The sequence below is a fragment of the Canis lupus genome, chromosome X, assembly GCF_048164855.1.
Source record: "Canis lupus baileyi chromosome X, mCanLup2.hap1, whole genome shotgun sequence".
Classification (NCBI taxonomy): domain Eukaryota; kingdom Metazoa; phylum Chordata; class Mammalia; order Carnivora; family Canidae; genus Canis; species Canis lupus.
The window spans coordinates 118449722-118470268 of NC_132876.1; the positions used below are offsets into that span (position 1 = coordinate 118449722).

The following is a 20547-nucleotide window of genomic DNA, read 5'->3' on the forward strand; positions in this document are numbered from 1 at the left end:
GGCTGGAGGGCTGGGTAAGACACCTTCAGATACCAAACCAATAAAACAATAACAAAAACAATAACACACACACACACACACACATACACACACACACATACACACACACAAAAAGAGTAGGGGTGTCTGGTGGCTCAAACATCTGCCTTTGGCTCAGGTCATGATCTTAGGGTCCTGGGATGGAGCCCCACATCACATCAGGCTCCCTGCTCAGCAGGGAGTCTGCTTCTCTCTTTCCCTCTGCCCCCCTCCTCCCTCCCTGTGCTCTCTCTTTCTCTCTCTCTCAAAAAAAAAAATCTTTTTTTAAAAAGAGTATACAAGTTATAGTTTAAACATGCACATTTTACTCAAGTCCAATTCCCTAAGAAGGTAAAGAAAATAGCTGAACGTCAGTAGCTTTATTAGGCAAGTTCTTTCCCAACTTAAAACTAATTTCCTGAAAATGTGTTGGAAAATGGTGCCAAATCATGTCACTGAAAAATACTACTGGCAGAGGCAGCTGACCAGGGCTAGGAATCCAACCAGGCTCAAGCATCCATCTATGTCTAATTAGTGTAATGAAAATTTATGGCAGTCATATAACTGAAGCCCAAGGAAAATATACTCCAAGTCGTCCCATAAATAAGTTAGTGCCAAATCAGACATTATACCCAATGAAATTTCTGGAACATTCTACTGGAGATCAAGACAAGCCAAAAGTAAGGAATAAATATGAAAGAGATGAACAAACCTAAGCAAATCCATTGTGTCCTCATAATTTTTCATTTAATTTATCTGATCAATCCTCAAGAAAGTCTCTCTGAACCCAGCTAAAGTTAGCCATATGGAGCATCTGGGTGGCTAGGTTGGTTAAGCATCTGCCTTCGGCTCAGGTCATGATCTCGGGGTTCTGGGATTGAGCCCTGCATCAGGCTCCCTGCTCAGTGGGGAGTCTGCTTCTCCCTCTGCCCCTTCCTCCACTCATGCTTTCTTTCACATGCTCTTTCTCAAAATAAATAAATAAATAAAATCTTTATACAAAAAAATAAAGTTAGCCATTATTACTTGGTAACATATACTAATTCTCACATATATATATACTACAAGCACACACATTTGAAAAAGCACTCCCTTTGAGTTTTCTGAGGTGTACATGGAAGGTGATCCAGATTCCATGTGTGCGGACCAGGTGTGTCAGCTGCTGCTCTACAAGCATTCAAGTTGCTGAGGGCGGCAGGAGCTCCAACCCTAGATAATCCTACTCTATCCAGGCAAATCTCAAGTAATATCCACTATCAGAAAAAAGAATGAAGGAAGGAAAGAATTAAAAGCGGGAAGAGAGGCAAAGGGCAAACTTCTTCAAAAGGTCTGTCCAACAAAGGTAAAGAGAAATAGTACTGGGGCCGAAGTGAAGCACAGTACTGTGACTTTGTACAGCTTACAAGGGAAACATGCACAGACACAGGGCAAGGGACAACCTCTGTAGCAGAAACAAAATCTGGATGAAGTTGACGTCATGCGACCCATCTGGAAAAGTTGTTTGAGCTGCGCTAAACACGAGGCGAGCATGTCTACGCTTAAGACAAGTGCTTTTTAAAATAATTAAATTGCACAATGATGCAAATGATTGCATGGTCATCTCCGAGCTAGCTATGAATCTAGAAGAATACCGATATATATTGCCAAGTGCCATTTTTTCCCCTATATCCAAACTCCAGACGCAGACATCTGGGGCCTGCTCTCAGCCAGGTTGAGAGTGTGGCACATATGTCTCGCCTGTCTGCACTGGAAGCCAAAAGCTCTCGAAGGATTCCTTCGATGATTTCTTGTGCACTCACCAAGGGACAGACAAGACGGCTTTACCTCTGACGCAGTATGCCTCGTCTACTGTGCTGCTGGCCTAGAAACAAGCCATCTGCGAGGAGTATGCTTCGTGCATTAGGTTTACTGGAGGGAACAGACTTGGCACCTAAGGCTAAGTAAGCACAGACGTAGAGGTACAGCGCCCCTTCTTCTACATCCACACCACACAGCTGAGCCGAAGGCCGGAGCCCCACTCTGGCAAGTACTATTTTTCTAATTCTGCACAATATGAGAAAAACAATCTCTAGAAAGCCTCCCCCACCCCACTGCCCACTGAAATATCATTTGGGTGAAATTAAATACATGAAAGCAAAGCAAGGTCATGATTAAAGTTTGCAAAAAAGAAACTTTCCCAAGGTCATTTTTAAAGAAAACTGAGAGCAACTTAAAATTGGTGAGGGCTTTTTTTTTTTTCCTATTAGTCAACTTTAATCTGTATTGATATTAATTTTTGATAGGTAATACATTTTATGGCCGATATATAATCTCTCACAAATGCCTTTAAAAGCTTTAAAATATATGTCCCTGTGCTCAGGATAGAGAAGAAATGAGAGCAAACCCTCATTCAAGCATTCAGGTTTCATATTTATTATGTGATCTCCAAATTCTGTTCCTTGAACAGGTCTAATGCAGACAGAAATAAAATATGAATTATTTTTCCCTATTTTTCCCTGAACACGTTTTCTATTATAAACCAGGCACCATTAAACCATGAATGGAAACCTGCATTTATGCTGCAAAAGCTTCTGCGCCCCTCACAATTCACATGGAAATCCTAAATGTGATTTGCATTTTTATTTTTAGAAATGCACTTTTAATATAACACTTTTGAGGTATATTTTATATATCCAACATAATCCTTAATTATTGGAATTTATACCTAAATTCTGCAGCCTACTATATTTTTGCAAGTTCCTAAAATACGGTTGTTTTCTGGAAGAGAGACCAAACTCCAGGCAAGCCATGGTCCCATCTGGTTATGGGACATGACGGACCCCAATGCCACATTCCAGGGCAGGGAGTCAGCTTAGAAACTTGTGCCTTCAGATTTTAATCTCAGCTACAGATTTGATACTTTGTATGTTTTCTCTCCTGAGTTTTCTTTTTGCAAAAACCCATGTAAGTGAAAAGCAAAAGTTCAAGAAAATCTCAGCTGAGATCTAGGCCAGATAGATAAAAATCACTGCAGCTGATTGAATTAAATATCAATAAACTGGTGTCCATTTGGCTCAGCTCTCTATCCTAAAGGAAAATTCGAGAAGTCTGAATCTAGAATATGTGGTGTAGGCAGGATCTACTAACACCCCCAAACCTCTCCCTGCCCTCATGCCGTGTCCCCTTTGAGCATCCAGAGCTTTAGAGAGTGACTTCTTTAAATGAAAAGGACACCTGCAGGGTTCTTTCTCTTGGCCTGAGTGGGGAAGGAGGAGCAACAGGGCCTAGGATGCTTTCCCGTGTTTGCCCCAGGCTGTGCCTCACCCCCAAACCCAGATCCACAGTCACTGGAGAGATGCAGGAAAACACCAAGCGACTGATCCAATTCGACTGGAATCCTAACACTACAGTGATTCCTGACAACAGACGAACAGCAGGACCCATCCCGGCAACAAACACTAAGACACAGAGAAACTGGATGGGCCAAATGTTTTGTTCCTATCTGTGCTGTGAGGGTTTCTATGGAAACAGCTACAGTTTGTGCACAGTTCTGGAACAAGAGCTCTTAGGTTTAAAATAAGGAACTGTCTGCATCACTGAAATTACTTCAAGACTTGTTCCTCCAAGCTGGCTTTGAAAAATAAAATTCTACAACTTTTAACCAATAATGTGAAAATACCCCTATCATAAGATCTGCCTTGAGAATCCAAAGTGATGTTCCCAAAGGGAAACAAAGAAGCAGTTGTTTGGGTACATTTCACATGACCCTGAGTTGAAAACATGAAACTAATCACCATGATAGTTGTGGTTTGGTCCAGGGAATTCTCCAGCACTCCCGCCACCACTTGGAATTATGAGTCCCACTTCCACAAACTTCCTTTAAATGTGACTACATCCCGATTACTTCTGATTGTCTAGAACCGCTGCACTTGGATGATTTCCCAACTCTGGAAAACATCTCAAATCTAGATACGCAAGGGAAGACTTCTCTGAAATACACACTCGCACAGACTTCTCCCCCCAACTCAGAAGTGGTAAAGCCCAGGAGGTTTTGCAGAGGGTAGGTGGGCTGAACTTCTCGGGGTCGGGGGTGGGTTGGGGGGGTGATGTCCACAGGTGAGGCAGTAGAAATGACAAGACCAAACGCCGAACCGTACCACTCAAATAATTCAAGTCCTGCAGCAAAAGAAAAAGTCACCTGCCATTCCCAGCCTCAGAGGGAAAGAGCAGGAAGGACGCATGATTCTTTGCTAACGCTGCCAGTTGACGCGATGCACTTTGCCCCGCATTGGTGGGTGAACTGCTTTCCTGTACGGGGGCCACCCTCCTGCAGTGACACTCATGGGACTGTCACGGACGTGGCCACGTGGAACGTCCCCGGACAAAACATCACAGCCACTGTGCTTTGGGTGTGGTCCTCACTGCTTGGGTTCTTAAATGTTAATGTCAGTTCTAGATTTGGTTCTTGGTGGAGAACTGCCTGCCACTGCACTCCTCCCTCGTCTACACTGTTCTAATCATGTGTCCCATTTGGAGGCAGTCTGAAAAAACAGAATCGGCAACCAGAGTAAAATCTCTGATGTGGTTCCGGGTGATTCCGCTCCTGGGACCTGATGACACCGACCCTCCCTCATTTCCCACATCTACTGCGGGGTAGGGACGCGAGGCCATCCTGACCGTGGTCCCACAGTGTGTCCCCATCCAGCGCCTGGCCAGGTGTGGCTGGCCATCATATGATGCACAGCTGAGGAGGTTACAAGTCAGGCCTCACTTGCTCACCAGATCCAGAAAGCAGATCTAGAAGAACTGACATCAGCAACTAGAGACCAAATCAAAGACTCCATGGGGACTGGAAATGTGCCCTGCAGCCACCACAGGGAACCAGAACCCTGGGTGCCCAACAGAGGGCACCACGATCACAGGCTTGGTGAACAGGAGTTGAGGGGCTCTGCCGACAGGAATGCTTCACAGACATCCTAAAGCAGCTTCAAGTCCGATGAAAACACAAACTGAGTATCAAAACTCAAGATCCACCTTTAAATGAGCCACGATGTCCTTCGACAGATGAATGGATAAAGAAGATGTGGTCTATATACACAATGGAATATGACTCAGCCATCAGAAAGGACAAATGCCCACCATTTGCTTCGACGTGGATGGAGCAGGAGGGGATTATGCTGAGTGAAGTAAGTCCATCGGAGGAGGACAATCATCATATGGTTTCACTCATACAGGGAATACAATAGTAAAAGGGATTATAGGGGAAAGGAGGGAAAACTGAGTGGGAAAAATCAGAAAAATGAGAGACTCCTAACCCTGGGAAATGAACAAGGGGAGGTGGGCGGGGGGATGGGGTCACTGGGTGAAGGGCACTGAGGAGGAAACGTGATGGGAAGAGCATTAGGTGAATATATGTTGTCAAACTGAATTTAAATAAGAAAATAAAAATTTTAAAAATGATCCTCGGCCATGAAGGGAGCCACAGAGAACTCTCTTCCGGGCCATTCTCTTCCTTCAGTTCCAGGGAGCCATCTACGTCACACCTGGCACAGGTCATACTCAGTAGAGGTCACACTCGGCACAGGCCAGTGTGACTTAAGGAAGGGGGACAGGCCGATGTAGGGCTGCCAACTTTTTATTTTCCCAAGTATAGATTTTGAAGACACCTACTCGCACTGTCATCATTATTTTGTAAAAGAAAGAGATCTTAACAAACAAACAAAAAAGATCAGATTAAGAGTTCTCCGCATGGACAAAAAGCCAATCGGCTTGATACAAATCCGTCGCTGCCCTCCTTTGCCCTGTGCACTATGGACCAGGGACACACCTTGGGGCAGTGCTTGGGCAGCAGTCTGTCTGTCCTCCCCCTGCTATTCCTTCTCTGTTCCCTTCCCGATGCCCTTTGCCAGCATCTCCTCCTCTTCTGTGGGTCCCGGGGAGGTGAGTGTCTTCTGAGGCTTTACTTCCTCTTCTCTTTTCTGCTCACTCCTACCTCGATTCTCTTGGACTTCTGACTTCCATCCTCTGGCCAAGTTCCCTCTCACTAGGTCATCGGCTATGGGACTTCCTTATGACCCAGCCCCAAATTCTCTTCCTTTCTCAGCGCATGCTCTGTCCCAAGGTGAGCTCAGCCACTCCACGACTTAAGCACCATCTATATGCTCAAGATTCCCACACTCCTGCCTCGAGCTGCCCTCCTGGACATGTCACCATTTGGATGGCTCACACTGAACACTCCCAACTCAAAAGTCCTAGAATGCCCAGCAATTTCAACGCCTTTCCAAGGCACTACTGGCTCCCCATGACGTGGCCCTGCTTCCCAGCTCATGGCATCCTCCATCCCACTCCTCACTCCCCTTCATTCTGTAGCTACAGGTGGGCCAGGCTGACTCAGACTGATCCCCCCACCCACCACATACACACACACACACACACACACACACACACACACACACACACACTTCCTAAGAAACTTGCAATTACACAACTTTCCACCCTGTTCTGCTCCCCTCTGGCTGAGAAGTCCTTCCCAGGCGCATAGACAGCCAGGATCCCAGCATCCTTCAGGGTGCAGCTCCAAGGCCGTTTTCTCCAGCACCCAAAAAGATAATTCATTACAGAAATACCCAAGACCACGAGCCTTTTCAGATGTCCACGAAGGGTCAGAAACGGCAAACTGAGCTCGGTGTGATTACATACCGTGCGAACACAGTTCTTAAAATGGAAAGACCACCCCTGCCTCTGGTAGAACCCTAAAGACATGCATATCTTGATGCCTTTTTTCTCCTCAGATCAAGAGGAAATATCCCAAGGCTCACATCAGGACATGGGCCTGGGGGTCGGAAGCCAAGGAGCAAAGCAGTCAGCCTAGAGCTGACCTGGGCCCCCAGGACTCCTCCTGCTTGCCCACTAGCAGAAGCAAAGGCCAGATAGCAAATGTGACCAACTGGAGCCCTCGTTTACTCATTCAATAGATATTCAGTGAGTATTTAGCTACTGGAATTATAGCACTGACCTAAGCAGACAAAAATCCCTGCCCGTCGGGGGTTTATGTGCTTGGAGAGAAAAAAACAAATGATTAAAAACAAAACAAAACAAAACATGTACAGAGAGAATGGGTTAGGTGATTACATTTGCTCGGAGGATCAGGGTGATGGGGACGGGAATGGGGCATGCTACTTTATTCTGTATGATCAGGGACGCGTGTCTGACAAGGTGACCAAGAGGAGAGCAGAAGCCACCTGACAATTTGAGACAAAGCATCCCACGGTAGGCAGAGGAAACAGCAAAGGCCAAGGGCACTGCGTGAGATTTCTCTTGCAGCTGTAACAAAAGATCACAGACTTGGTGGCTTAAAACAGCACACATAATCATCTTACAGTTCCAGAAGTCAAAAATCAAAAAAAGGAAAAAAAGGACAGGGCCGTGATCCTTCTGGAGGCTCTAGGAAAAAATCCATTGCATTGTTGTTTCTAGGGGCTGCCCACAGGCCTCGGCTCGTGGCCCACACCACTCTGATCTCTGCTTCCCTCCTCATATCTCTATCCCAGACTGTCCCTCTTCTAAGGACCCCAGGGATGACATTGAGCCCACACGGATCACCCAGAATCATCGCCCCATCTCAAGGTCCTTAACTTAGTCCCATCTGCTGTGGAAGGCAATACAGCCATAGGGCTGGGGGATGAGGCTGTGAACACCTCGAGGAGGCCGTGATTCTGCTGACTCCAGGCACTGAATCCGGAGTTCACCTGGCAGGTTTGATACCTGGCGTGTCTGTGGAATACCGGGGAGCCGACCTGCCTGGAACAGGCAGAGGGAGGAATACGGGGCAGTGGGCTAATGCCCTGAGTTCGTGGAAAGCTGCTCCTGTGGACCCTCATTGCCTAAACACAGGAAGGATTTAAGAGCCAAATAGAAGCCCGAGAATAAGGTTTATCAGCGAAGGTAGGACTGACACCCCGGGCCACCTAAGTCGTTGCTCTGGGGTTGCCCTGTGCACTGTGGGTCGTTCAGCAGCCTCCCTGGGCTCCACCCACCAGGTGCAGCACCCTGTCCCTGGTCAGGAGGACCACAGATGTTCCCCGGGGAGAAGCTGCTTCCTTCAATGATTGAGATAATGTGGAACAGAGGAATGATAGCACCTACCATGTTCTGAAAGGATCACTTGTCTTAAAAAAAAAAAAAAAATTCAGACATAGCAATTAAAATAACCAAAAGTCACACAAATTATGTTGCACCACACCAGGAAATGCACCATTCACACAAGGGAGAAGGACAGGACAACTGAGAGAAGGTCTCTGCCTGTTACTCCAGTACAATTTACAAAGAATGAAGATGTTTAATGACGCTAAGCAAATATGAAAATCGGGGCTCCCCATGACCATTGGTGGCAGTGCAAAAGTGGCTAAGTCATTTTGGGGGTATCTATCAAAACTTTTTCTTTTCTTTTTTTTTTTTGTAGGCTCCACACAGGGCTCGAACTCAGGACCCTGAGATTGAGACCTGAGCTGAAATTAAGAGTCAAACACTCAACCAACTGATCCACCCAGGCGCGCCTATAAAACTTTTCAATGTACGTGCTTTTACACCCATACATTTCACTAAGTATCAGTCCAAGGACACAGTCAGTTCTTCAAGGCTGAGGCCATTAAAAGATATGCACTGTTTGTGGAAAGGAAGAACTGCAGCCATCTAGGTAGGATGTCTGTCCACAGAGGGATGCTAAGCTATGCATCCATACTACATTTAACTACACTGTACTTAATTTATTTAAATGTTTAGATAGAAGCCAATGCCACACCAAACCATTAATTGTGGGAAGTGCAATGAGAGAAGGGGAAAGAGGGTGGTCTCTATGGATTGTGCCTGTGACAAAAACAATGTATTCGTGTACTATTTTTGTAATTAAAGAGAAGTGGGATGCCTGGGTGGCTCAGAGGTTGAGCATCTGCCTTTGGCTCAGGTAGTGATCCCAGGATCCTGGAATCGAGTCCCGCATCGGGCTCCCCGCAGGGAGCCTGCTTCTCCCTCGGCCTGTGTCTCTGCCTCCCTCTGTGTCTCTCATAGATAAATTTTTTAAAAAGGGGAGAATACAAGTGGGCATGCACATCTGTAAACATGCATGTGTTATGTGTATGTACAAGCACACACAGGCATGTGCTTCTGACTCTGGCATGTGTGTACAGACGTGTACATACGCAACCCCAGCAGATACTGTCCAGGTGTGGGTAGGGAGAGGTCCTCGCCCCCAGGCAGAGCCACTGATAAACTGATATATTTCTGTTAGTTGGGGAGGAGTTTATCTCCCAAATAGGTTAAAGACCATGTAAAATAGCATCGCATAAACCACACAATTTTTCTGAAATGCCCAGAACAGGGCAGGTACTGGGTAGAAAGAAGTACAATCTCCCACTCTCCCAGCAGCTTCTCTGCCCACTACTGTGGGGTGTGGATGAAGCTCCTGGGGTCACCCACACAGACCGGCCAGCAGGAAATCACACAGGGATGGGCCCGGGCCCGCTGGGGCAGCACAGTCCTCCAGCACAGAGCAGGGGTTCTCAGCCTCAGCACTGGTGACATATGGGGGGATCCTTCTCTCTGTGGGGCCCGCCTATGCACCACAGGATGTTGAGCAGCAGTCTTGGGCTCTACCGGCTAGATGCCAATAGCAGGTCCCCCGGAGTTGTGACAAACAAAAATGCCTCCAGACACAGCCAGAAGTCCCCTGGGGGTAAAGTCCTCACTCTCTCTGTTGGGAACCACTGTGCTAGTGGGAAAAGGACAGGCAGTGCTTGAGCAAGCCAATCCAGGACGTCTTCACAACGTGTGTCTGATATTTAAATGTTGCCAATGCAGCCCAGAAGGGCGTTTCTGTCCCACAAAGGCTGAAGCAGGGGGCAGGGCTCCCCCAGCCCCATCCCACATAGCTGCAGCGCATTTCCTAACAAGGTCCTGGAAATCCTGATCCTGAGATATCACTGTCATTTAAAAGATACTGATGAAATGCAGTGTCTTCTCCTGAATAATTTTCTTAAATACTTGCCTTTTCGCCCATATTATCTCAACATTCAAGAGGTTATTGTGTCCCGATACTATCTCTAGAAAACAAAGAAATCACTTGCTATGTTCAGTAAATGTCACAGCAAAATACATAACAGTGATGTTCATAGGGGAGCAACCATGCCTTTTCTGCATTTTAATACAGCATAGCACATTCCAGCACCCACACAGTGCAGCCCAGGAGAAACATGCAAGAATGAGCAGAGGAATATTCAAAGGGCACAACCGCCCCTGAAACGGGCACCACGTTCAGAAGGAACGCATGACACACGGGCACTCTGACCGCCGAGATAAGCAGCGTGCCCCAACAGACTTGGCAGGGGTCTGGCTGGAAACATAAAGTCCACCACAGACACGGGGTGAGAAGCCAGGAGGAAGCGGGCATGAAAGCTCTGAGCAAACAGAAGGCCCGTGCAGGGCATGCCGGCCTTCTAGCAGGGAGTCATATGATCTGCTTTTGTTGCTATTTTTACATTTTCTAAAAAGGCGACAAAGTGGATTTCCAGACATCATGAATGATACAGTATATTGAGCAGGCCCGACCAGTTAGCTTCCAGAAAGGATTCCTTTACCCCACCTGGCATTCCTCTCCTTCTCCCCCACCCTCCGAGAAAATAGTTCGTATGTGACTAAAGAGACTTTTTAAAAAAAGATACTCTTCATAGCTTTCTGAAGCACATATTTGGAAGTAATTTGGTTTTAAGGCTCTTTTCAGAAGATGCAAAAGAGAGAAAGTCTCCAGAAAAAGGCCATGAAAGCTGGGGGGGGGGGGGGGGGGGTTGGTGAGAATACCGAAACCAGGGTCCTGCGAACATGCAGAGGGACGTGACATGCTAAAAATACTGCCTGCCGGTGAGGATTACATGCTGCCTCTCATTTCTGCCCTCGTCCTACAGTTAAGGGCTGGGGGGTTGGGGGGGGAGAGAAAGACAAATTCTGAAAACGGAGAGACAGGGTCAAGTCTCAATTTTCCAAGGGCAGATGATTTACAGCGAAGGTCAACAGGAATGGCTATACTTCCGTTCTCTCCATCGAAATCCAGCCCATGAGGTACTGCTGTCACCTGCTGACCTTAGTCCTTATTAAACTGTCTTTTCAACCAAGATATGTGACTTTTCCGGTTAATTAGGAACGACATGCGTAAAAGATAAGGCAATTATGCTGAAACCGGTCTGAGGGACTGTTGCTGCTCGCAGAGCTGGAGTCCTGAGCTACCTGACGATAAGGGAGCCGACAAAGTCTCTGTCTTTATTAGATCCTGTCTTCGTAACTGTTCACAACAGCGAGAATTTCACGTTTTAAATGCACATGAAATTTTAGTGTGGGTATTAAGAAGCTTATGCAGAAAGAAAGATCCTGGATTTTTTTATTCAAGCAGACACTGCTTTCTGATGACAGCCCCACGCTGGCGTTCCACAAAACCTCTTCCCATGGGAGAAAGAAAGGGAGCAGAAGGCAAGATTTTAAAAAGGAACTTCTTACCTCTTTCTTGCTTCCTCATACTGCCAATTAAGCCTGACTCGGTCTACAAGTCTTGTTTTATCATCAAAGACAAACTTTCAGGAACAGAAGAAAAAAAAGGGGGGACATATTAAAAACATATTTTTAAAAGAGAAAATTCATTTCAACTTGCAGCAACAATGAATAATATCTTAATATGTCCTTAAATTTCCATTTTTCAAGGGTCTGGAAGGAAACACACTAAACAATGCTCAGTTGCTACCTCTGGTTGGTGGGAGCTGTGAGTGAGGCTGGGAAGGCTGCTTCCCAAACACTGGTGGATTTGTTTTTTGCTTTTTGTTTTTTTTTCCCCACAATGGAAGTGTATTCATCTACTGTGTAATTCCTAACAACAACAAAAAATTAAGTTTAAAAAAATAAAGAATTGGGGATCCCTGGGTGGCTCAGTGGTTTAGTGCCTGCCTTTGGCTCAGGGTGCGATCCTGGAGACCCGGGATCGAATCCCACGTCGGGCTCCCAGTGCATGGAGCCTGCTTCTCCCTCTGCCTGTGTCTCTGCCTCTCTCTCTATCATAAATAAATATTAAAAAAAATAAAGAATTGTCTAGCAAAAGTTGATACAAAGGCAAAAATATTCATCCCATTTTGTACAGTACGTTCTCTCGTTCTTCAATAAATACAGCATGATGATGTTCTCCTAAGCAGTCACAAGACCTGAAGGAGATAGACAAGCTATGTGAGGTATGGGCTACAGGCCTCCTTCGAATGTTATGTGGCATGTTAAAGCACCAAAGGCCAAAAGCAAAGAAAGCAAGGTCTGAAAGAGCCCGCTGAGGGCACATCACCTCAGAGTTAGAATGGAAATGTGGTGCTCTGGTGTGATCACTAGCTGAACTTAATATTTTCATATCAATCACACTGAACTGTTTGTTCCTAAAACAAAACAAAAAACGACCTGTATGGAGATAATTGTAGCTCACCTTGGTTATTTCTTTGTTCATTCTTGGAAATATATAACACTACTTCATTAAATCAATTGTTGCTGTAGATCTGACCTTAACTAGACCATATATTGTAGCCACTAAGTCTTTTTTTTAAATCTCATATCAACAAACATTTGAAAATATTCTATTTGAATGATTGGTGACGAATTTATTGATACCAGTTTTGATATACATTAATAGGAATTTCTTCATATCTTCATTGCCTTGAATGGCGAGATGAAGAAATGCCTTATGGGGGACTGAGCGAGCATTCTCTGATGGGATGGGTAATAATTTTACACATTTTAACAGCCTCATCCGGTACCCCTTCTCTATGGTTTCTTCAGTACAACTATATGGATACTATAGCATCACATCTCTTAGAAATTGTCTACACTGGAAATGAGCTATTGGTTACCTCATCACCTTGTTAGAGACTCCTGCAGCTGACCCCTCATCAAGACCAGTAAATGTCATTTCTTAAACCTCTTCTTCATGCTGTCTATAGATCTCTAAGCTCTGTTTCTGCATTCTTCTTTGAGAACAAAAAGGACATCTTAGTCAAAAAAAGGAGAAACCTATGGCCCAATGGATTTAACAGGTTCCCCTTTCACGGTTTCTATGTAGTCTTACAGCACATACTGCAATCACTAAATCCCAATGTTAGGCCTGTGGTGCAGACACACTTGTGTTTGCAAAGGCATGTCTAATTACATCAAGGCCCATCCTAAAAAAAAACCGATGACTCAAAGTGCTAACTAAGTCAGGTATGTAGATGTCTAAGATGGTCCCCAATGGTCTCCACTTCTTCAGATTTGCCCCAAGTGAAATCACCTTGAGTGCACTCTAGAGCCATAATTTGCCTGTAACCAACAGAATACAACAAGGATGATAGGAAGCCATTCCTGTGATTAGCTTACAAAAGATGGTGACTTCCATCTTGCTAGCAGACTCAGTTTGCACACTTTGATGAAGCAAGCTACTGTGCCAGAGAGGATACTCTATATGGTAAAGCAGCAGAGCCCTCAATCCAACAACCTGTGAGCAAGTGAATCCTGCCAACAGTCATGTGAGCTTGAGTGGCCCCTTCCCCAGTCAAGTCCTCAGATGAGACCACAGCCCTGGGTGACACCCTACCTGGAGTTTCGGGAGAACCCCTGATATACAGGACCCTGCCCAGACTCCTGAGAAGCAGGATGAGTCTGAGATAATACAAGAGTGCTGTTTTCAGATGCTAGGTTTGGGAGTAATCTGTTATGCAGCAAGAGCCAACTAATCCATTACAGCCTTTCAATATACTTTTTTATAACTACATGATATAGTGGAAAGCACAGGGGTGGGTTTAGGAATCAGAGATGTTGACTGAAACCCAAGCAGATCTGCCTCTCCCTGGCTACATGACCTTAGGTGACTTGGTACCTCTATCCCCTCATCTATCAAAAGGATATGGAAACAACTAACAAGACAACAGCCATGAAGCTGTCAACCCAGGGCCCCAGTAACCTCACAAACATGACAATTTACTGTTCAAGTTACTGCAACAGCATAACCAGCCACTCTGCACCTGACATTTTTAGAAAGTCTTCCTAGATCATTAGAGATTAGAATCTTTGATCTTACCTGTTTCTAACTAGTTGAATCTCTAAATTCTAACTCTAACCTATGATAAAAGTAATAAATTATTCATGGAATTCAATGAGACTTGTTTCTTTCCTTCCCACATGTCAAAATCTTTAGGCAAAAGTGGAAGATGTTTCTGACCTACAGACTCTTCTCTGTGTGTTATACAGATGGTGATCATATTCTTTCAACCAAAATTGCCTTGTCAAAAATGTCTAAGTGTAAAAAACCAAAAAACAAAACAAAAAACTGTCAAAGTGTACTTCTGAGAGCAATGACAGGAAAACTGAAAATAGGACTGTTTCAGGACGTCCAGAAAGAGTCACTATTTACCATATTATACTCAAAGAGTTACTATTTGCTCAAATTTCAAAATATTAACTAATTATTTAAAACCCAGTGTTTTTTGTCAATGGCTTTTTTTTCTCCTTTTTCTTTTTCTTTATTTAATTTTGGGGAGGACATTCCACATTCCACTGGTGGCTCATCTTTACTTAATAAGCCCTAAGAAAAAGAAGCCATCTTTTTTTCCCATTTGTTTTCTGTTTGTAATAAACTTCACTCAGTAACATTACAACAGTAATGTCTTTAAGTATTCACTACCCTACTTCAGATGATGATTGCCAACTTTGTTTTTGTGGCTAATTCAAGGCTTCACTAATTATCAAAAGGGGCATTATAAAATCCTTCCAAATTCCAAGCAAAATTAATTTTGATTCAATTTCCTGACATTCTTTTAGAACAAGAAATAGCATCAAAGTATACCCTAAGGGCAACACAGCCACAAAGCCTCTGAAAATCACTGGTCTAAGCCAAAGATCACTAAACTATGGGCCCCACAGGCCAAATCCTGTTTTTATAAATAAAGTTTTATTGGAACACAGCCCTGCCCATTCGTTCACATATTGCCCATGGCTGCCTTTGCACTATAACAACACAATTAGGTAGTTATAGCAGAGACTGCATGGCCTACAAGGCCTAAAGTATTTACTATGTGGACCTTTACAGGAAAAGTTAGCTGATCCCTGCTCTAAACTATCATATGTCAGGGCGCCTAAGTGGCTAAGTCAGTTAAGCGTCCGACTCTTGATTTCGGCTCAGATCATGAGCTCAGGGTCATGGGATTGAGTCCCACACTGGGCTCCATGCTCAACGCAGAGACTGCTTGTCTCTCTCCCTCTGCTCCTCCCCCTGTTCACACACTCTCTCTCTAATGACAGGTAAAATCTTTAAAAATAAATAAAATAAAATAAAATGTCATATGTCTGTTAAAAACCTATCTAAACTTGAGGGGCCTACGTAGCACCATTGGTCAAGTGTCCCACTTTTGGTTTTGGCTCAGGTCGTGATCTCAGGGTCATGAGATAGAGCCCTGCGTCAGGCTCCATGCTCAGCATGGAGTTAAGTTTCTCCCTCTCCCTCTGCCCCTTCCCCTCTGCATTTTCTCTCTCTCTCTCTCTCTCTCTCTCTCAAATAAATAAGTCTTAAAAAAAAAAAAAAACTACACACACACATCTAAACTGAACTCTCAAAAGGATTCTGCCAAATCCAAATCACAAGGACAGAGGTAATAAGCAATCCGATTGCCTTCCAGGCCATGGAACCTTCACAGCTGGATTCTTCCTTCAAATTTAATGGCACAAAAGCCAAAACATTTCTGAAGAGAAAGTGGCAAAGTCAAACAAATGAGTGATGGCAACATGAAAGCAACTCTCCTTCCCCTGGGCACACTCGGTTCTTTCCCGTTCCTGGCATACCTCTCCAATGATGTCGGTCTGAGACCCAGCATCGCAGAACTGCTGAGGTAAATCGCCAAGCGCAGCTGGGTTGTGAGGGAGCTCTTGCGGAGGGTCGCTAAGAGAAAAGCTATTCCTGAAGCCATCGCTCAGCTTGGCCAGACTCTGCAACAGAAGGAAACGAGTTATTGAGCAGAGGTGGTAATGCTTCGTTTCACTGGCTCCAGGGCAGCTGCGTTGGTACCAGAGACCTGGCCTACGCCAGCCCCCAGCCCCACCAGATGTAGAAGACACGGCCATCACCTCATGCACCTTTGATACAATGCACGGCCACCTACATCAGAGAATGGCCGAGTCCTCCTGGCAGCGTGTCAAGAGTGTAGAGAACTGTGGTACCATTTTGATTGTTTTTTAAACCTTTGTTTTCTAAAGAAAAGAAATAAGCAATCCCACCCTCCCGTCAAGAAAAAGCCAAACTCAGAGAAACAGACTGGAATGGTAGGTCACCAGGGGCTGAGGGGTCAAAGGGCAAGGACTCTCGGTTATAAGATGAATCCGTTCCAGGCCGTAACGTACAGCATGGTGACTACAGTGAGCAACGTATCTATGTGAGGTGACGGATGTGTTAACTAACTTTATCGTGGTAATCGTTTCACAGTATATGTGTATATCAAATCATCAGGTCTTATACCTTAAATTTATAAAATTTTATTTCTCAATCGCACCTCAATAAAAACGGGGGGCACTACCTGTATCAATAAATGAGTCTGACAGAGATGAGTGGTGCCAACTTGAGATTTTTATAAACCACACAGAAGGAAAACCACTCCCAGATGATGTTTAGATATTTTATATAACCTGATTTTTCAGTCGTAATTCTACATGGTCAAGAGTCATCTCATATGGATGTTAGTTTGCCAAAAACTAGAGTAAGCATGCCTTCTGGTATATGTAACTCCTTTGGGTGAAAGTCAAAAAGGAATCAGATCTTCAACAGCTTTTTAGAAGACTTTTGAATATATTTATCTTCAGCAGACATTTCTGCAGACACCAGAATGTGCAGGTGCAGTGTAACACCTGTAGCTGGTTCTGGATCTAAACAAAGGCATGTTGGAACGGGCCGATATTGTTAAGCTCATAAAAGAAAGACAGAACAACTTCTTTGCTTTTCCCAGATAGGACGTTGCCCATGCCTCTCCCAGGAGCTTCTCGGGGAGGATGCTGGGGTCTAAAACTTCTTACAGAAATTCTATCTCCAGCCTCCATGGTGGGCAAACCACTTGAGGCACCTGGGTGGCTTGCCCCAGCCCTGCACATTTGGCAAGGCCTCCAAGCCCCCAGGGTGAAATATCATGTGGCTCACCCCTGGGGTTTGGGCTTAGATGAGATGGGTGATGTCCATGTAGCACCCCATCCAACACTGTGCTCGGGGACCTCAGTAAACGCCAGTAGCTGTTCCTGCCACCAGTGCTCGGAGAAAATCTACCCATTGACCATTTACCTCTCATGACCTGGAGAGGGCATCTGAAAATACGGATTTGGGGGTCACATCCCCAGAGCCTAATCTAGCAGGCCTGGGTGAGGGCTCTGCAATGGTCAACTTAATGGCCACTGTGGGGACACTCCACAAGTCTCCTGCATCCTTGACCTTCGGAAACACTGCATGCAAGGCAGTTATGTGTGAACCTGTCTCATTGGGCCCACGAGTCCGGGCTCTGCTTCACATGTCGTTCTAGGTCTTACATTCTGCAGAATCTAGACAAATGACTACCAGGTACCCAGTGTGTTGAGCAAAAAATGGAAGCCATAACAGAAACATCCGAATGCACACTAGGATCAAGCAAAAAGGCCAGCGTGCATCCGTCTGCAAAAACTCAACATTTTTCTAAAAATAACAAAATCTACAGATGTTCAAGGGACAAAAAAATAAAGCAGTATAAAGCTCAATGATCCCAGCCATTTAATTCAAATCTATCCACGCAGTAGGATACTATGCAGCCATGTCAAGGAACAAAGCAGCTCATTGTGTACAGATACGGGAAAAGGTACAGGGTATTATCGTTACGTGAGGAAGTCAGGGCACAACAGCAGCAGGCACAGCCCTAGCTTTCTGTGGGGACAGCTGAACATGTGTTCACTATCTCCCGTGTCCGCAAAAATGCTTGCAGGGTATACAAGACGCTAACAGAAGTAGTTACGGGAGATGAGAGAATGAGGTGATAGCAAGACTTCTCATCATAGGCTTTTTACATTATTTTGATTATTGAACAATACGTATCACCCATCACAGTATGGCTTAAATTGTGTCCTCCCAAATGATATGTTCAAGACCTAAGAATCTGTGAGTCCGAGCTTATTTGGAAAAAGAACTGTTGCAGATGGAATCAAGTTAAGGAGAGGTCATAGTGAATCAGAGCAGGTTCTAGTCCAATGGTTGGCATCCTTGGAAGAAGAGAAAATTTGGACACAGAAACACAAGGAGAACACCATGTGACCATGAAAGCAGAGATCAGAGCCATGCATCTATGAGGCAAAGAATGCCAAGGATTGCCAGCAGCTACCAGATGCTGGAAGAGGTGAGGGAGGGTCTTCTCCTAGAGCCTTGAGAGAGAGAGAGAGAGCGTGGCCCTGCTGGCACCTTGATTCTGAACACCTGGCCTCCAGACTCCGAAAGAACAAATCGCAGTTGTTCTATACAAGCGTGTGGTACTTTGTCATGGCAACTCTAGGAAACTAACACTCTTATTTTTAAGTATTTTAATATATAGTATACAGAAATATATACACATATAAAGAACATATATTTGTATATGACACGTATGTGTTTTTTTTTAATATTTTTTTTAATTTTTATTTATTTATGATAGTCACAGAGAGAAAGAGAGAGAGAGAGGCAGAGACACAGGCAGAGGGAGAAGCAGGCCCCATGCACCGGGAGCCCGATGTGGGATTCGATCCCGGGTCTCCAGGATCGCGCCCTGGGCCAAAGGCAGGCGCCAAACCGCTGCGCCACCCAGGGATCCCGACACGTATGTGTTTTAAAATATATATGAATTGTATACATAACAAATATATATTGTAAATACATATTTTCCTAAAATTTTAACTAGAAAGACAAATGGAGGGCATCCCCGGTGGCTCAGTAGTTTAGCGCTGCCTTCGACCCAGGGCGTGATTCTGGGGACCCGGGATCGAGTCCCACATCAGGCTCCCTCTGCCTGTGTCTCTGCCTCGCTCTCTCTCTCTCTGCGTCTATCATGAATAAATAAATAAAATCTTAAAAAAAAAAAAAAAAGACAAATGGACACGCAGGCAGGCAGGCAAATGGACATGGGATCCGAAGAGTGCCAGGCCCCTACCTGCATCAGGTCCCGCCTCTCTTTCTCGCCTGTGCAAATGGCTTTCTTGATGGTCCGGAGCTCACTCATTATAGCCTGTGCCTCATCCAGTTTGTAGTTGGTGTGAGCACTTGACATCTTACGATCAATCCTGGTTAAAAAAGAAAAATCAGAGTCATTCCATGCAAGATTAAAGCATTTCACTGAATGACAAGGAAAAACTCAGAAGCTTTATAGGAAGGTGGAAAAGAGTTAAACTCATTGGTTCGGCAAAGAGAAATAAAGATCCCATAAAACCTTTCCTGCTTGTGGTAAATACGCAGAGATGAGAGTTGGCCACTGGACGACTTCCTTTGCTCCAGGAACATCCAATGCAGGTGAGGACTTTCGAGTCAGGATTCCCATGACCTCTACTAATGATTAGGCAACAAACATTGGCTTAAGTAATTCCCTGAGATTTTAAACGCCTCTCTGAGAGGAGGATCGTGTCTTATTTGTTTATCCCCAGCATCTGGGGTAGTGGTCAAAAATGTCTATTAATAAACACATGAATGACACCTGTGTGCAAGAACATATGGGAAAGGGCAAAAAATTGTGAAGCGATAGTGATGCCTTACATAAAATCGCCAACTCTATGTCTCCTCTACCTTTCTTTTATCTCATTCTGGTTCTAATTTCTCTTTCTCTCTCCCTACTACTCACCTCTTCAATTCTTTCCTGCAATCCAAATATCCATTCGTCCTTCCTCCCTTCCTTCCATCTAGCTAAACTTCCTCCCTCCCCTGCTCCTCCCTTCCTTCTCTCCTGCTGGGCAGTCCGCCCCGTGCACACAACCCCCGGTCTGGGTGCTGGAAACAGAGCACTGACCAAGCCAAGGCTTGGCTCTGGCTTTCCCAGAGTAGGCAGTCTCCTACAGCACACCCTTTGTCTTACCTTCCCTACCCAGGTCTGGAGACCTAGAAGCCCTCGGAGCTAAAGAGGTTGGATACTTTGGTCCAGAAATGGCATGAACTCCCTCTCTGGAAAGCCAATAGCATGCTTTTCAGATTCCAGATCCTCCATCACACAGGTCCTGGTGCTCAACGGTTTCCCCTATGTGACCGGGAAATCTGGCTCCTTAACGGCCAGCCCAAACTCCCTTTATTCTCCACTCACGAAAGCATCCTGGCATGCTGGTGAGTCCCAGTGACACTCCAGCATGACAGCAGGACCCTGGGCAAGGCACTTCACCTCTTTACACCTCAGTTTAATGCTTCCCCCATTTACTGAGAAAATGTTCAGAGACAGCTTACTTGCCAGAGCTCCTGGCATGTAATGTTTGCAAGTGATTATTATTATCAGGACGGTGCTGAAT

General features: G+C 45.0%; 1 protein-coding gene across 3 annotated transcripts in view; it reads right to left on the minus strand.

Moving 5' to 3' along the window:
- WWC3 (WWC family member 3) overlaps positions 1-20547 on the minus strand; it is a 120572-nt gene that overhangs the window by 30670 nt on the left and 69355 nt on the right. For all 3 annotated transcript variants that reach the window (XM_072817171.1, XM_072817173.1, XM_072817170.1), the window contains 3 exons: positions 19215-19344; positions 15877-16020; positions 11539-11612 (listed from right to left, as the gene is read on the minus strand). In XM_072817171.1, the coding sequence (XP_072673272.1) occupies positions 11539-11612; positions 15877-16020; positions 19215-19344 (348 nt within the window). The remainder of the gene's footprint in view (positions 1-11538; positions 11613-15876; positions 16021-19214; positions 19345-20547) is intronic.